The sequence below is a fragment of the Lontra canadensis genome, unplaced genomic scaffold, assembly GCF_010015895.1.
Source record: "Lontra canadensis isolate GAN:19392208 unplaced genomic scaffold, GSC_riverotter_1.0 scaffold25, whole genome shotgun sequence".
Classification (NCBI taxonomy): domain Eukaryota; kingdom Metazoa; phylum Chordata; class Mammalia; order Carnivora; family Mustelidae; genus Lontra; species Lontra canadensis.
The window spans coordinates 439,070-451,245 of record NW_022631019.1 but is presented as its reverse complement, the minus strand read 5'-3'; the positions used below and the strand labels follow the sequence as shown (position 1 = coordinate 451,245).

The following is a 12,176-nucleotide window of genomic DNA, read 5'->3' as shown; positions in this document are numbered from 1 at the left end:
CGCGGGCTCAGCGAGGCCCGGAGACGAGTGGCCACGCCCGCAGCCGCGGACGGACGCAGGCTATCGGCACGTCGTTGACGCGGGCTGGCGACGACTCACCGTCGGGCGCCCACTCTTTCGCGCTCGCAGCCACCCCCGGGAAGGCCTGCGACCTCCGCCAGCACCCGCGCGCGCCCTCGCGGATCCGGACCCCACCGTGCGCGGGCCCCCTCAGGGCAGGCCGGGGCTGCAGGGCGGGAGCTCCGCGAGCGGCCGGGTCTCCGCGCTGAGAGTACGGCCGCAGTGGGAAGACCGGAGTCTAAGGGCGCCCGGGGCGGGCACCCGCCGTAGTGCTTCCGGGTCGGGCTGTGGCCCTCTGGACCATCCGGGTGCCGCGGGGCCCTCTGGGTAACGAGCCCGCCCCCGCCCGCTCAGAGCTACGGCGTCGACGCCAGCCGCGACGCTGACGGGTAGGTCGCCCAGCCAATCGCGGCAAGGCGGCACCGGGCCGCCCGCAGAGCGAACCAATGATACGCGGGGGGGCGGGGCGGTCGCGGCCGTAGTGCGTCGCGAGGAGCCGCCCTGCCGGGAAGAAGCCCGAAGGGGAGTCGGCGGCACAAAATGGCGGCGGCGGCGGCGACGGTCGCTGCCGGGGCTCCGGGCCCGGCGGTCCCCGCCGCAGCGGCCTGCACTCCGGGCTCGGGGAGCGCAGCCCCCGGGTCGCAGGGGATGTTGATCGGGGACCGGCTGTACTCCGGCGTGCTCATCACCTTGGAGAACTGCCTCCTGCCTGACGACAAGCTCCGCTTCACGCCGTCCATGTCGAGTGGCCTTGACACCGACACGGAGACCGACCTCCGCGTGGTGGGCTGCGAGCTCATCCAGGCGGCCGGCATCCTGCTCCGCCTGCCGCAGGTGAGGGCGCGGCCGCGAGCCTCGGGTCGAGGTAACCGCCGCGCCGGCGCTGGGGGAGGCGACCGGGCCCTTTGTTGGCGGCGGGGTCCGGGCCAGCGCCGCCCCCGGCCCCGGGTTTCACCGCTGCTGTCCTTGGGGGCGAGGCGGGGCTCGAAGACCCTTTGAGGGCCTGCCGACCGTCCTGGTGTCCGGCTCTGTGTCCGCCGCGCGAAACGAGCGGCTTCCCCGCGAGGCTCTGGGTCGTGCTCTGGGGAATGACGGCGGCGCTGCTCTTCTGCAGGTGGCGATGGCCACCGGGCAGGTGCTGTTCCAGCGGTTTTTCTACACCAAGTCTTTCGTGAAGCACTCCATGGAGGTAAGGGCCTTCTCCGGCCTCCTGCGGGAGTGACGGAGGGGACCCCCGGCTGCCGGCCCGGCGGGTGGGGGGCGTCCCCGCGCCGCGGACGCAGGGCGGTCTCAGCGCCGCGGCTCTCGCCGTCCGTCGCGCTCGGCCGGAGGGACACACGCGTGCGTTGCGGTGCTTGCGTTCCAGCATGTGTCCATGGCGTGCGTGCACCTGGCCTCCAAGATAGAGGAGGCCCCGCGGCGGATCCGGGACGTCATCAACGTATTCCATCGCCTGCGGCATCTGAGGGAGAAGAAGTGAGTGTCCGTCGTGCTGAACGTCCGTCCCCCGCTGTCGTGGCTGCGCTGGCAGACGCTTCCGAGCGGGGCCCGGGCTGTGAGCCGTGCGGCCTCGTCCGGGCGGTGTCGGGCCGCTGCTGGGCGCGCGCGGGGGCCGCAGCGAAGAGGGCGGGAACGGGGCCTGCGGTTTTGTCTCGGCGGGTCCCCCTTGCCCAGCCTGTCGCCGAGCTGGGGCTGGGTTCGCACTTCCGCACCGTTTTGGGCTGGATGGTGCTTCGCCGTGGGGAGGTCTCGGGCGCGGTGGGACGTGGAGCCGCGCCCCGGCTTCCGGAAACTAGGCGCTAGCGGTCCGCTTGGCAGTCGCGACAGCCGGCAGCGACTCCGGCCCCGCTGCCCCTGGTTGACAGCCGCTGCCTGGACAGCCTGATCCTCACGTGAAGGGACGACGGCCTTCGGGGAGTAGAGCCTCGGGCTGCTGGAACGTTCTGCTCGCCGCGGGTCCTGGCTTCCACCCACTCGGAGCGCGTGCGCGTGGGTCGTGAGCCGGGGTTGGTGCCCTTGGATCTCGTGCGGCGACGCGGACAGCCGAGACGCTCCGAGCCGATACGCTCCGACCTGCGGCGAGGGAAGGAGCCTAGCCCGTCGGCGCGGGGGTTTGAGGAAGCCGCTCCGGTTTTGTTAAAGCTGCATGTGTATGGCGGTGCTTACAGTGGATTTCACCATGTGGAGGTCATTGGGATTCGAAAGGCATTGTTGGATTCGACTCTTACGGACGTGTGCTTTGTCTGTGCAGGAAACCTGTCCCTCTGCTGTTGGATCAAGATTATGTTAACTTAAAGAATCAGATTATAAAGGCAGAAAGACGAGTTCTCAAAGAGCTGGGTTTCTGTGTCCACGTGAAGCACCCTCACAAGGTGGGTATGTGCCCGGCCGCTGGGGAGCCACTGGGCGCCCGGCTCTCACCCAGATTGAAAGCGTTGAAGAGCAGTGACTGTGGGTTCCCGGTGTATGGCCAAAGTCTAAAGCCGGTTTCTTGTTTGTGGTGGTCTTTGAGCTCCCTGTGAACTTTAACTATGTTTTCAAGGGTTTGAAAATGGGGTCTTTGAAGTTTGCGCTTTCAGAAAGAATAGTGGTGAATTTGTAAAGATGGAATCTGTCCATTTATGTTTTCCTTTCTCAACACCTCGTTTTCTAACGTTGCTTTAGTGGTAGCGTATTTTCTCTTTTGGGGGAATTGGAAGGCTTCTGAGCCCTTTATTCGGAAACGAACTGAAGCGGCACATGACAGTTGAGGAGCACCTGCCGTCCAGTACCCTGGGAACCTGCTGTGCGACACATAAATCTCTTTTATTTTTTATTTTTTCAGAGATCTTATTTATTTATTTACTTGACAGACACAGGTCACAAGTAAGCAGAGGCAGGCAGATGGGCGGTGGGGGGGGGAAGCAGGCTCCTCGCTGAGCAGAGAGCCCAATGCGGGGCTCAATCCCAGGACCCTGAGATCATGACATGAGCTGAAGGCAGAGGCTTTAACCCACTGAGCCACCCAGGTGCCCCCGTAAACTTCTTTAAAAAAAGGAAAAAAAAGATTGGAATTTGAACTTTTACTTGTATTCCCTTTTTATTGCTGAATTTCTTCCTAACTTTTGTCTCTCGCTTGTTTGACTTTCTGGCATTAATTTAAATTCTTGATAAGTTACTGTAGACTTAGAGCTTTTATTTATTTGCCGGAAGTACTTTCATAACGTGTTTTGTGTAAGGTGGTGATTAGGGTACAGAGATGATTAGGACAAGCAGATCTCAGTTGTGGAAACTATGTCGAAGATGAGAATGAGAACAGCCTTGGGATGGCCATGGAAAGTCTGGCCGCCTTTGCTGTGGGTGCAGCCTGGGTTCGAAAGAAGGTAGCGGGGTCTGTCAGCAAAATCTCCCCTCCAGCTGAGCTGTGCACCGGGCGTATGACCAGGAGCCCCCCCCCCCCCGCCCCAGGATCTAGCCTGTGGCTCATATTTACTGCATGGACGCTCTCAAGATCTGGATTTTGGGTTCTCAAGGTTCTTGGTAATAACTGCCTGACCTGTATCTTCCAGATAATCGTTATGTACCTTCAGGTGTTAGAGTGTGAGCGTAACCAGCACCTGGTCCAGACCTCATGGTGAGTTGACCTTCCTTGTTTTATGAGACCAGCAAGGGCAGTGCAGGAATATGTTGATTTGAGGCACTTGGGCAGTGGGTAGTCGGTCCCATGACTCGGTTGTGGGCTGGAGTTGTCTGAGTGCCCAGTGTTCCTGCTATGTAAATTCTAACCAGCCTCCCAAAATATCAGGCACTAGTCTGACGGTAAGGTGCACCCCCAGCCTTCCAGGAGAGCTTTCACTGGGCTTCCCTTTGAGGGCTATTGACTTGGCACATTGGGATCTTCCCCACAGGTGCCAGTGTCGATGTAGTGGTCTTGTATCTCCTTGGAAGTTGCTTCTAACTGCCTCTTGTTAAAGAGGATCCTGTGGGAGAAAGGGTTAGGATAAAGTTTATCTGGGGACTGGTTTTTACAATGCGTATGTTAGAAATGAAGCCTGAAGTAGTAGTGCTGGGTGTTTGTGAATTTTCTTCCACGGAGTTAAGTCTGTAAGGGTCATATTTTTGCTGCCTGAATTGTCTGGTGCTATGCCATATCTAATAGAGAACCTATTTTGACTTTTCTTTTCTGTACTCTTTCAATCAAAGGGTAGCCTCTGAGGGTAAGTGACTAAGACTTCTCCTCTACTGTCCAAGCGCTTTGGTGCAGGGACAGCGGCCGTCCTCAGCCAATCCCGTGCAGGCTCTCCACCGAAGGCTGGCTCTAGATGGTGGTATGCGCACGATAGTATAGTGCTGGCCGACTGCTGCTGTGGTTCTCTGACGGTTGTGCTTCTTGTTAATCCTCTGTCGTGCTTTGGTAATTGTATTGATTAGAGTTAACTGTCTTGACTTGAATTTTGTCCCTTTAAAACTGCTGTACTTGTGCAATAAAGATGCAGTACCTTTCTCAAAAAAAAAAAAAAAAAAAAAAAAATCTATGGAAAACTACCAGAATTGGCTGATGGGAATTCAGACTGAATGACATGCCCTGGCTAAGTTTTATCTTCAGTATGGGATCATGTCATTATTCCTGGAAGTCCTAAAGTTGCTCCTCTCAACAGCTACATGTTGACACATTCTAGTAAAAGGTGTGCATCTTTACATTATTTCATGGACACTTCATATTGTAACTTAGATAAGCAGTAAGTTTAAATACACATTTCAAGGACTTTGTTTTGTTTTTAGGATTTAAAAGTTAATGTTGTCACTACTTGAGTGCTGAAAACTTATTAGAGCCAAAGAAGTTACTGATGCTTCTGTCTATGAAGCGTTTCAACTGTTCACTTTGCAATGATCTGAGACCTACGGCCTTGGTGCCATTGTGTAGGTCTTTTCCTTGATTTTCTCTTCATGCCTGGGGCAAGAGCTTCCAGAGCCGGGCGCCGCGGGTTGGCATGTGTCGAATAGATGAGAGATCTGAGTGGGTTTGTCTGTCGCCTTCTCCAGGGCTTAGGGCAGAGTTACCAGGGTGGGGGTGGGGGTGGGTCGAGTCAGACCACACAGTGGGACTTGGCTACCCTGTGGGTGTGGCCTGACGCTAAGGCTTGCGGTAGTGGGGTGTGTTAGGAGCAGCAAATGTATCATTTGTTCGACTGTTTCCTCATGGAATTAATCTGTTGTTTTTGCAATATGGATGAAATTAATATGAGATCCTGATTTTGGGCTATTAAATCCTAGACAAATAATATCTAAAAGAAAATGTTGACAATGTAGCCAATTTTAAAACCCTTAAACTTAAAAAATGCAAATGTTTTGTATTTTTATATTTTCTAAAGTACCATAATGTTTTTTAAATGTATTGATTATGATGAAACTTCTAGTGTTTTGTTGCTTTTGTCTGATTTTATGAATGTTCATTTTAAGACTCGTTATTGAAATGGGACAATTTGGAAACGGTTCTTTGATAAGCCTGAGAAGAGGACTTCCCTTTGGGCATTGAGCCTTCCTCTGCCTGATGTTCCCATGCGCCCAGGGGTGTTTTCCCTTTCCAAGTGGACTCCCTCATGGAAGGAGAAGGGCCAGGCCCTGAGCGCCTCTTCAAGGAAAAGGGATGCAAGAGGACGGCTTGTCACAGAAGAGCCCCCGCCCGCAGGCTGCCTGCTCAGCCCCTTCATTTGAGTTTGCATGTTTCTCTGCACTATGGATTTTGGGCCTTTAGATTTCTTCCCTCAAGTACATTTCAGCCACTACAGTAGACATTCTCTCTCTGAGGCATTGTGCTCTGCACGAGAACAGCCAGAAGTTGAGGGAAAAGTAAAGTTAAAGTCGGTTCTCTTTCATAGCAACATGTGTTGTCTGACATTCAGCCAGCTTTTTAGATCTTTTGTCCCAGTCATTTCCCTGTTTTCCTGTCCTCTAGTCACAGAAAGCAGCTAGAATGTCTCTCCAGGAATCCTGAGCCTCACAGGACTGTGTAGCTCTAAGCCTAGGAGTAGACGGCGTAGAGTAGTGGTTGGATCTAGGTGGCGCGCACGGGTTTCCTGGGGGTGCCCGGGGCGTTGCAGTCTTCCCTGCATTTGGTTTTCAGGAATTACATGAACGACAGCCTCCGCACAGACGTCTTCGTGAGGTTCCAGCCTGAGAGCATCGCCTGTGCCTGCATTTATCTTGCTGCCCGGACGCTGGAGGTCAGTGTTGTGCTCCCGCAGGGGGTCCTGGTCTGCTGCTTTCTCCAGCCTCCAGACAACTTCTGCGTAGTGTTTTTCAGATTATGCTCACGTATGCCAAGAAAAAGCCTGTCTCTCGGTGACCAGCAAGGCGTATTTTTTATTGCCATCTTGTTGGCCACGCAGGAAAGTGTTCACAAGGATGGTGTTTGTGTTCACAGATTCCTCTGCCCAATCGTCCCCATTGGTTTCTTCTGTTTGGAGCAACTGAAGAAGAAATTCAAGAGATCTGCCTGAAAATCCTGCAGCTTTACACTCGGAAAAAGGTTCTGTGTTGTTTTCGTATAACATACACATTTGTATTTCGTTAGAAGCCGGCTCTGAATTGTTTCGGATTTTGATTCCTATAGGTTGATCTGACACACCTGGAAAGTGAAGTTGAGAAGAGAAGGCGCGCCATGGAGGAGGCCAAGGCCCAAGCCAAGGGCCTACTGCCCGCCGGCCCCCGGGTTCTGGACAGCACTTCGGGGTTCTCACCCGCCCCCAAGCTGGGTGAGTGTGAGGGGGTGTGGGCCTCCTGTCTGCTAGGCTTCTCTTGGAACTGTGTCTGCTGCTGGCCTGAGCGGTCTGCAGGCACCAGGGTCCCCAGCGGACATCTGCTGATTTTTGAAGTGAGAGCAGTCCCCCTAAAGGAGTTTGGATCGTTTTTATATTGTCTTTCTCTTTTTGTTTATTTTTTAAGATATTATTTATTCATTTGAGAGAGAGAGAGTGAGTGCTTGTGTACAAGTTAGGGGAGAGAGGGAGAGGCAGACTCCCCACTGAGCAGGGAGCCCAATGTGGGGCTTGACACCAGGACCCCTGAGATCATGGCCCTAGCTGAAGGTAGACGCTTAACCATCTGAGCCACCCAGGCGCCCCCAAGATTTTGTTTTTAAGTAATCTCTACAACCAATGTGGAGCTCAAACTTAAAACCCTGAGAAATCAGGAATTGCAGGCTCCACCAAGTGAGCCAGCCAGGCTCCCCTTGTTTTAACATGTTCATTAGCAAGGGACGTGGACAGGCTTTCAAAAATGCCTTTTTTTTTTAAACCTGGCCCACCTGATTAACTTGTCTTCTGATGAAAATTTTATAAATCCGGGGTAGTAGAGTGTGTCTTCGGGTCATATTAGAGTTAAGCATGGTGTACATCTCCAATCCCTGAGGGAAAGTGAGACAGGTGGCTTTTTCTGTGTCTTTTGGGGGCAGGTTTAGCTTCTGAGTCCCAGGCTGGGAACAGGGAGTCTCCGTAAGTCCCATAGACCTAGTATTATCTTATTCTGCTAATGTGTTTTCTATCAGAACATTTTCTTGGTGGTTAGGTTTTAACTTGTATTTGATTCTAGCAGAATCCCCAAAAGAAAGTAAAGGAAACAAGCCTTCCCCACTCTCTGTGAAGAATGCCAAGAGGAAAATGGAGGGTGTGAAGAAAGTCAAGGCTGACAGCCCAGTGAATGGGTGAGTACCCAAGCACCCCAGTAGGCCTTTGGGGTTGGCTGGAGAGACTTGAAGCCTGTAACTGCTCCCATCATTTGTTTGTAGTTTGCCAAAGGGGCGAGGGAGTCGAAGTCGGAGCGGGAGTCGAGAGCAGAGCTACTCAAGGTCCCCATCACGATCTGCTTCTCCTAAGAGGAGGTACGTGCTACTCAGGTTGCGGGGGTGGGGGCGCCTGCCCCTGACAAGGGATGTTTTCCCCAGGGTGGCTGCCCCTCACGGGAAAGTCACTTCTGACTCCGGGGTGGTTGGAGTGAGTGGTCACCTGTTCGGTGGTGCTGTCCTTCCTCACAGAAAAAGTGACAGCGGCTCCACGTCTGGCGGGTCCAAGTCGCAGAGCCGTTCACGGAGCAGGAGTGACTCCCCACCCAGACAGGCGCACAGAGGCGCTCCCTACAAAGGCTCCAAGGTGAGGAGCTACCGGAAGTCTAAGGACTGCAAGTACCCCACCCAGAAGCCACACAAGTCCCGGAGTCGGAGCTCCTCTCGCTCTCGAAGCCGCTCCCGGGAGCGGGCAGATAATTCCGGGAAGTATAAGAAGAAAAGTCATTACTATAGAGATCAGCGCAGGGAGCGTTCCCGGTCTTACGAGCGAACAAGCCATCGCTACGAGCGGGATCACCCTGGGCACAGCAGGCATCGGAGGTGAGGCACTGGGCTCCCAGAGCGCTGCCCTTTGACCCTTGGTGTGCGCACTGTGGCATGGCCAGCCCTGTGGTGCGGCTCTTTGGAAATGGATGTTGACTCTGGACCTTGTGATGAATTTGGAGATGGACTCAAGAGGCCGGCGAGGTGCCCTTTAGGCCGGCCTGGGCACAGCGCGCCTGGGTACAGCGCACACTCCTCGTGCCAGCACAGGGCCCACCTCAGCAGCAGCCCTGTGGAAGCAGATGTGTACATCCTGGTGGTGTGGCTTGGTGCTAATGACAGGCTGTGTCTTCACTCCCATACCAATACTCAATTACGTTAAACCAAGAAAATGACTTTTAGAACCTTTGCCTATATTAGGTTGTACTTATGTACATATTTTGCAGTGTTTCACAGTGAGAAAATGGCCTTAATCGCCCCTTATTGTCCATTCACCCTGTAAATAAACATGTGTTTACTACAAGTTAAAGCTATACATGAGAACTCAGAACTTGAATTGTCAGCTTAAAACTTGTGTAGAGAATTCTGATTTTTAAAATGTGAAGGTATTTAGATCTGTGTTGAAAGTCGTATATTTTTATCTGTGCGATGCTGAGTGCAGGCCACCAGCTCCCAAATAGAGAAGTTTCCTATATATGCATTTTACGTGGTTAAATAAACAATTCTCTCTACTCAGGACATTTGGACATTCCAGAATGTGTGGTTTGTTGTCCTGCTTGCTTGTTCTGTGCACGGCCTGCAGCCCCTGTCGTAGTGGCCAGTCTGCACCGCGGCCTCTGATCTCATTAAAGTGTTGGGGTCTATACCGAGCTGTGCGGCTGCTCTTCGTGGAAGGCTTGCTCTGAGCCTGAGCTGGGACCCAGGCGGCTTCCTGGGGGGCAGGGAGGGAGGGTTGGGAGAGGCCAGAGCGGCTCTGAGGGACAGCGGCAAGCAGCCCTGGGCGGTGGGCGCCCTTGGGTGGGTTCTGGGGAGGGGGTGGGCGGGTCAGCGCGGCCCAGCACCTGCAGTCCAGGGGGCTCGCGGCCGCCTTAGCAGACCCCTCTACTTCGGAGCCCGGGCGGCAGCTCCCGAAAGGCCCCGGGGCAGAAGCGTCCACTGTCCCCGCAAACTCAGCCAGACCGAAGGCGGGGGCGCCCAGGACAGCCGCAACGGGTCTGCCTGCGGTTTCCGGGTCTGCACCCCCACCCCCCTACGGCACAGGACGGGGCTCGTCGGCTTCCGCACGGCCCGTGTACTCCGCGCACCACCGGCGCCACGGCAGGGACTCCTCCCCTGCCCCGGTGCGGCACCGGCACCGGCACCGGCCGCTTCGTGGCCCCTCTACTTCCGCCGCGGGCGCCAACGCCATTTCCGCTCGCCCTGGGCGACTGGCCACTGGCTGTTCGGGACATACTGCGAGGTCGGGCCGCGCAGGCGCACGGGGGTGTCCCTTAGGATTGTGGGAAATGTAGTTCTCTGGCCGCCTCGAGGGAGAGGCCGAGCCTAGGGCTGTGGGCGGGGCGGGCCGCTCCTCCGGCCGGAAACGGCTGTTTTCCGGGGCTGGAGGCCCTTGCGCCGACGCGCAGTCGGACACCGGGAGGGCGCCAGGGGGCGCCCGGAGTGGGTCGCACCGGGCGGCCGCACGCGGGACCGGGGGCCGGTTTGGGGACGGACCGGAAGTGCCTACACTGGGCGGCGGAGCGGTCAGTTTCAGGCCCCGGGTTTAGGTCTGGGGAGGGTCGGCGGGCGGCCGCGGCTGCGGGGGCACGGCGGCCGGGTGAGGCTGGGGCCTGCTGGGGTGGGAGAGGGGGACGAGGGGGACGAGGGTGATGGGCTGCGGGAGTCCTGGCCTCCCCGGGGCTGCTGCACGCGCCCCCCGGCCACTCCCGCGTGACCCTTGCGCGCGCCTGTGTTCCAGCCACGCGGACCACCTGGGCCGCCACCACCCACGGACCATGCTCCTGGTGCGCCTGACTTCTCGGCTGCTGAGGGCTGTTCCTCGGGCAGGTAAGAGGCCCCGTGGGGGCAAGGCGGCCGGGCAGACTTTGGGGTGAGTAATCCCAGCGGCCCGCAGGTGGCCGGGCCTCACCGGCTGGAGGCCGCGGCCTGGCCGCGCAAACTCCTCGCGAACGTCCAAGGAGCACAAAGGGAAAGTCCGGGCCTGAGAACATCAGCCTGAATTCCGGCGGAGACACGGCTCTGCTGCCCAGTCCCCGAGGCAGGATTGGCCGCGCTCGAGCCTCGTTGCGTGGCTGGTGCCTGTGCCGTCTTGCTTCCTGCAGGTTGCGGTGGACCCTGGCCTGTGTCAGGGGTGCCAGGCGGACGGGCCTGCAGGCCTTGCTACAGCACCCAGCCCACAGCCCCAAGTGGAGTAGCCTCCGTCCCCGGCAAGGGGCTCCAGCTGGAGCTTGAGGAGATCCTGGTCCCCAGGAAGATGTCTGTCAGTCCTCTGGAGAGCTGGCTGACCGCGCACTACCTCCTACCCAGACTAGCGGCCAGGGCCCTAGGGCCGGTGGCTCCATCCCTGCTCTATGAGTGTCCACCCAGCCCAGTGGGGTTAGGGGCCGAGCAGGGGATGGAGGAGGTCTCAGATGCCCCCGGGATGCAGTGTAAGAACGTGCTGAAGATTCGCAGGCGGAAGATGAATCATCACAAGTACCGGAAGCTGGTCAAGAGGACCCGGTTCCTGCGCCGAAAGGTGCGGGAAGGACGCCTGAAACGGAAGCAGGTAAGTGTGGGGTGTGAGCCTCTCAACCTAGGGTGGGGCAAGGCGGCTGAGCACGCGTGACCGTGCCACAGACCCATCGGTGGTCGCTCCCTTGCAGATCAAGTTCGAGAGAGACCTGAGGCGCATCTGGCTGAAGGCAGGCCTGAAGGAGGCTCCTGCAGGCTGGCAGACCCCCAAGATCTACCTGAAGAGCAAATGAGTCTAGTGCTGCTCTGTCCCATCTCTGTTGCTGCCGATGACCCACTAATAAATGTTCAGGAACTTAGCCGTTCCCCGGGGGACCTGGTCCCTCTGCTGCCTAGTGGGAGCGATCTTGGGATTGATGCTGGTGCCGGCCTCTGGTTTTCTTGGAGGCACAAGAGCCCCAGGGTGCAGATCGGGGTCCCTTCCCCAAGAGGGCCCTTGTCCTGGGGCCAAGGCCACAGGAGTGACAGTCTCCTTATTTAGCTGCAGACAAAGGCCCAGTGCTGCCCTCTACGCACTTGTATTCTACTGTGGGAGGCAGACTCTTAACACACTGGTGGCAGAAGTACCACGGGCCAATGCGTGTACACGGGGGCTAGGGGGTGCCCAGACTGAGTTGGGAGTGTGGTTAAATTGGGAGGGGACAGGGAGGACCTCATGGGGAAGACTAGGGGGGCAGGCTCTGCCCCCAGAGATGATGGATGGGACCCTGCAGTCCCCCCAGACCTGGGCCTCCAGTGGCTCTCCGAGCTGTCCTGCTCCGCTAGGGCTGGGGACCCCTGGTCTCCCTTGGCCTCTGCTGCCTCATGAGACCCTGAATGGGGGCTGATCAGGAAGGGATGGCTTGGAGGGTGTGCTCTGGCAGCGTTGGGGGTGGCTGAGAAAGTGGTGCTGTTTGTGGAGCTGGAGAAACCCTGGAGACTTAGCGTGAGCCCGTGGACCACTGCATCCAGGCTGGGCGAGGGCTGGGCTGCCGGCAAGGGAGCTAGGCCAGAGTGCCCTGAATGTGGCAGAGGCTTTTCTCGGGCTCTGCCTGGCTCCCTGAGGGCACACTTAGAGGCTAGGACAAGCGGTTCATCT

At 57.0% G+C, this 12,176-nt stretch overlaps 2 protein-coding genes across 8 annotated transcripts; both read left to right on the top strand.

Moving 5' to 3' along the window:
- Nucleotides 1-571: 571 nt before the first annotated feature.
- On the top strand, nucleotides 572-8,608 carry CCNL2 (cyclin L2). 5 transcript variants are annotated; one of them, XM_032863135.1, is made up of 11 exons: nucleotides 580-894; nucleotides 1,175-1,249; nucleotides 1,427-1,536; nucleotides 2,312-2,432; nucleotides 3,609-3,673; nucleotides 6,164-6,263; nucleotides 6,464-6,568; nucleotides 6,653-6,794; nucleotides 7,630-7,741; nucleotides 7,826-7,918; nucleotides 8,072-8,608. In XM_032863135.1, exons 1-11 carry the CDS (start codon nucleotides 601-603, stop codon nucleotides 8,424-8,426), a joined length of 1,572 nt encoding a protein of 523 aa, XP_032719026.1. In that variant the 5' UTR covers nucleotides 580-600; the 3' UTR covers nucleotides 8,427-8,608. The 5 variants fall into 5 exon arrangements, 4 of the variants coding, with proteins under 4 accessions (XP_032719030.1, XP_032719026.1, XP_032719027.1 ...); XM_032863136.1 differs by having other exon boundaries at nucleotides 581-894; nucleotides 7,633-7,741; XR_004383319.1 differs by lacking the exons at nucleotides 6,164-6,263; nucleotides 6,464-6,568; nucleotides 6,653-6,794; ... (1 more) ...; nucleotides 7,826-7,918; nucleotides 8,072-8,608 and adding exons at nucleotides 4,243-4,453; nucleotides 5,500-6,106 and having other exon boundaries at nucleotides 572-894.
- A 1,359-nt stretch (nucleotides 8,609-9,967) lies between these two features.
- On the top strand, nucleotides 9,968-11,397 carry AURKAIP1 (aurora kinase A interacting protein 1). Of its 3 annotated transcripts, none has more exons than XM_032863134.1 (4): nucleotides 9,968-10,107; nucleotides 10,323-10,411; nucleotides 10,687-11,132; nucleotides 11,204-11,319. In XM_032863134.1, the coding sequence occupies exons 2-4, from the start codon at nucleotides 10,360-10,362 to the stop codon at nucleotides 11,249-11,251; spliced, it is 546 nt and encodes a 181-aa protein (XP_032719025.1). In that variant the 5' UTR covers nucleotides 9,968-10,107; nucleotides 10,323-10,359; the 3' UTR covers nucleotides 11,252-11,319. The 3 variants fall into 3 exon arrangements, with proteins under 3 accessions (XP_032719025.1, XP_032719022.1, XP_032719024.1); XM_032863131.1 differs by having other exon boundaries at nucleotides 9,971-10,107; nucleotides 11,230-11,397; XM_032863133.1 differs by having other exon boundaries at nucleotides 9,976-10,181; nucleotides 11,230-11,397.
- The last annotated feature ends 779 nt before the right edge of the window (nucleotides 11,398-12,176 follow it).

Coding starts and splice junctions, on each gene's coding strand:
- AURKAIP1 (XM_032863131.1), top strand. CDS start 10,360: ATGCTCCTGGTGCGCCTGACTTCTCGGCTGCTGAGGGCTGTTCCTCGG. Junction 10,412..10,686: donor GAGGGCTGTTCCTCGGGCAG/GTAAGAGGCCCC, acceptor TGCTTCCTGCAG/GTTGCGGTGGACCCTGGCCT. Junction 11,133..11,229: donor GACGCCTGAAACGGAAGCAG/GTAAGTGTGGGG, acceptor GCTCCCTTGCAG/ATCAAGTTCGAGAGAGACCT.
- CCNL2 (XM_032863135.1), top strand. CDS start 601: ATGGCGGCGGCGGCGGCGACGGTCGCTGCCGGGGCTCCGGGCCCGGCG. Junction 2,433..3,608: donor ACGTGAAGCACCCTCACAAG/GTGGGTATGTGC, acceptor TGTATCTTCCAG/ATAATCGTTATGTACCTTCA. Junction 6,264..6,463: donor TTGCTGCCCGGACGCTGGAG/GTCAGTGTTGTG, acceptor TTGTGTTCACAG/ATTCCTCTGCCCAATCGTCC.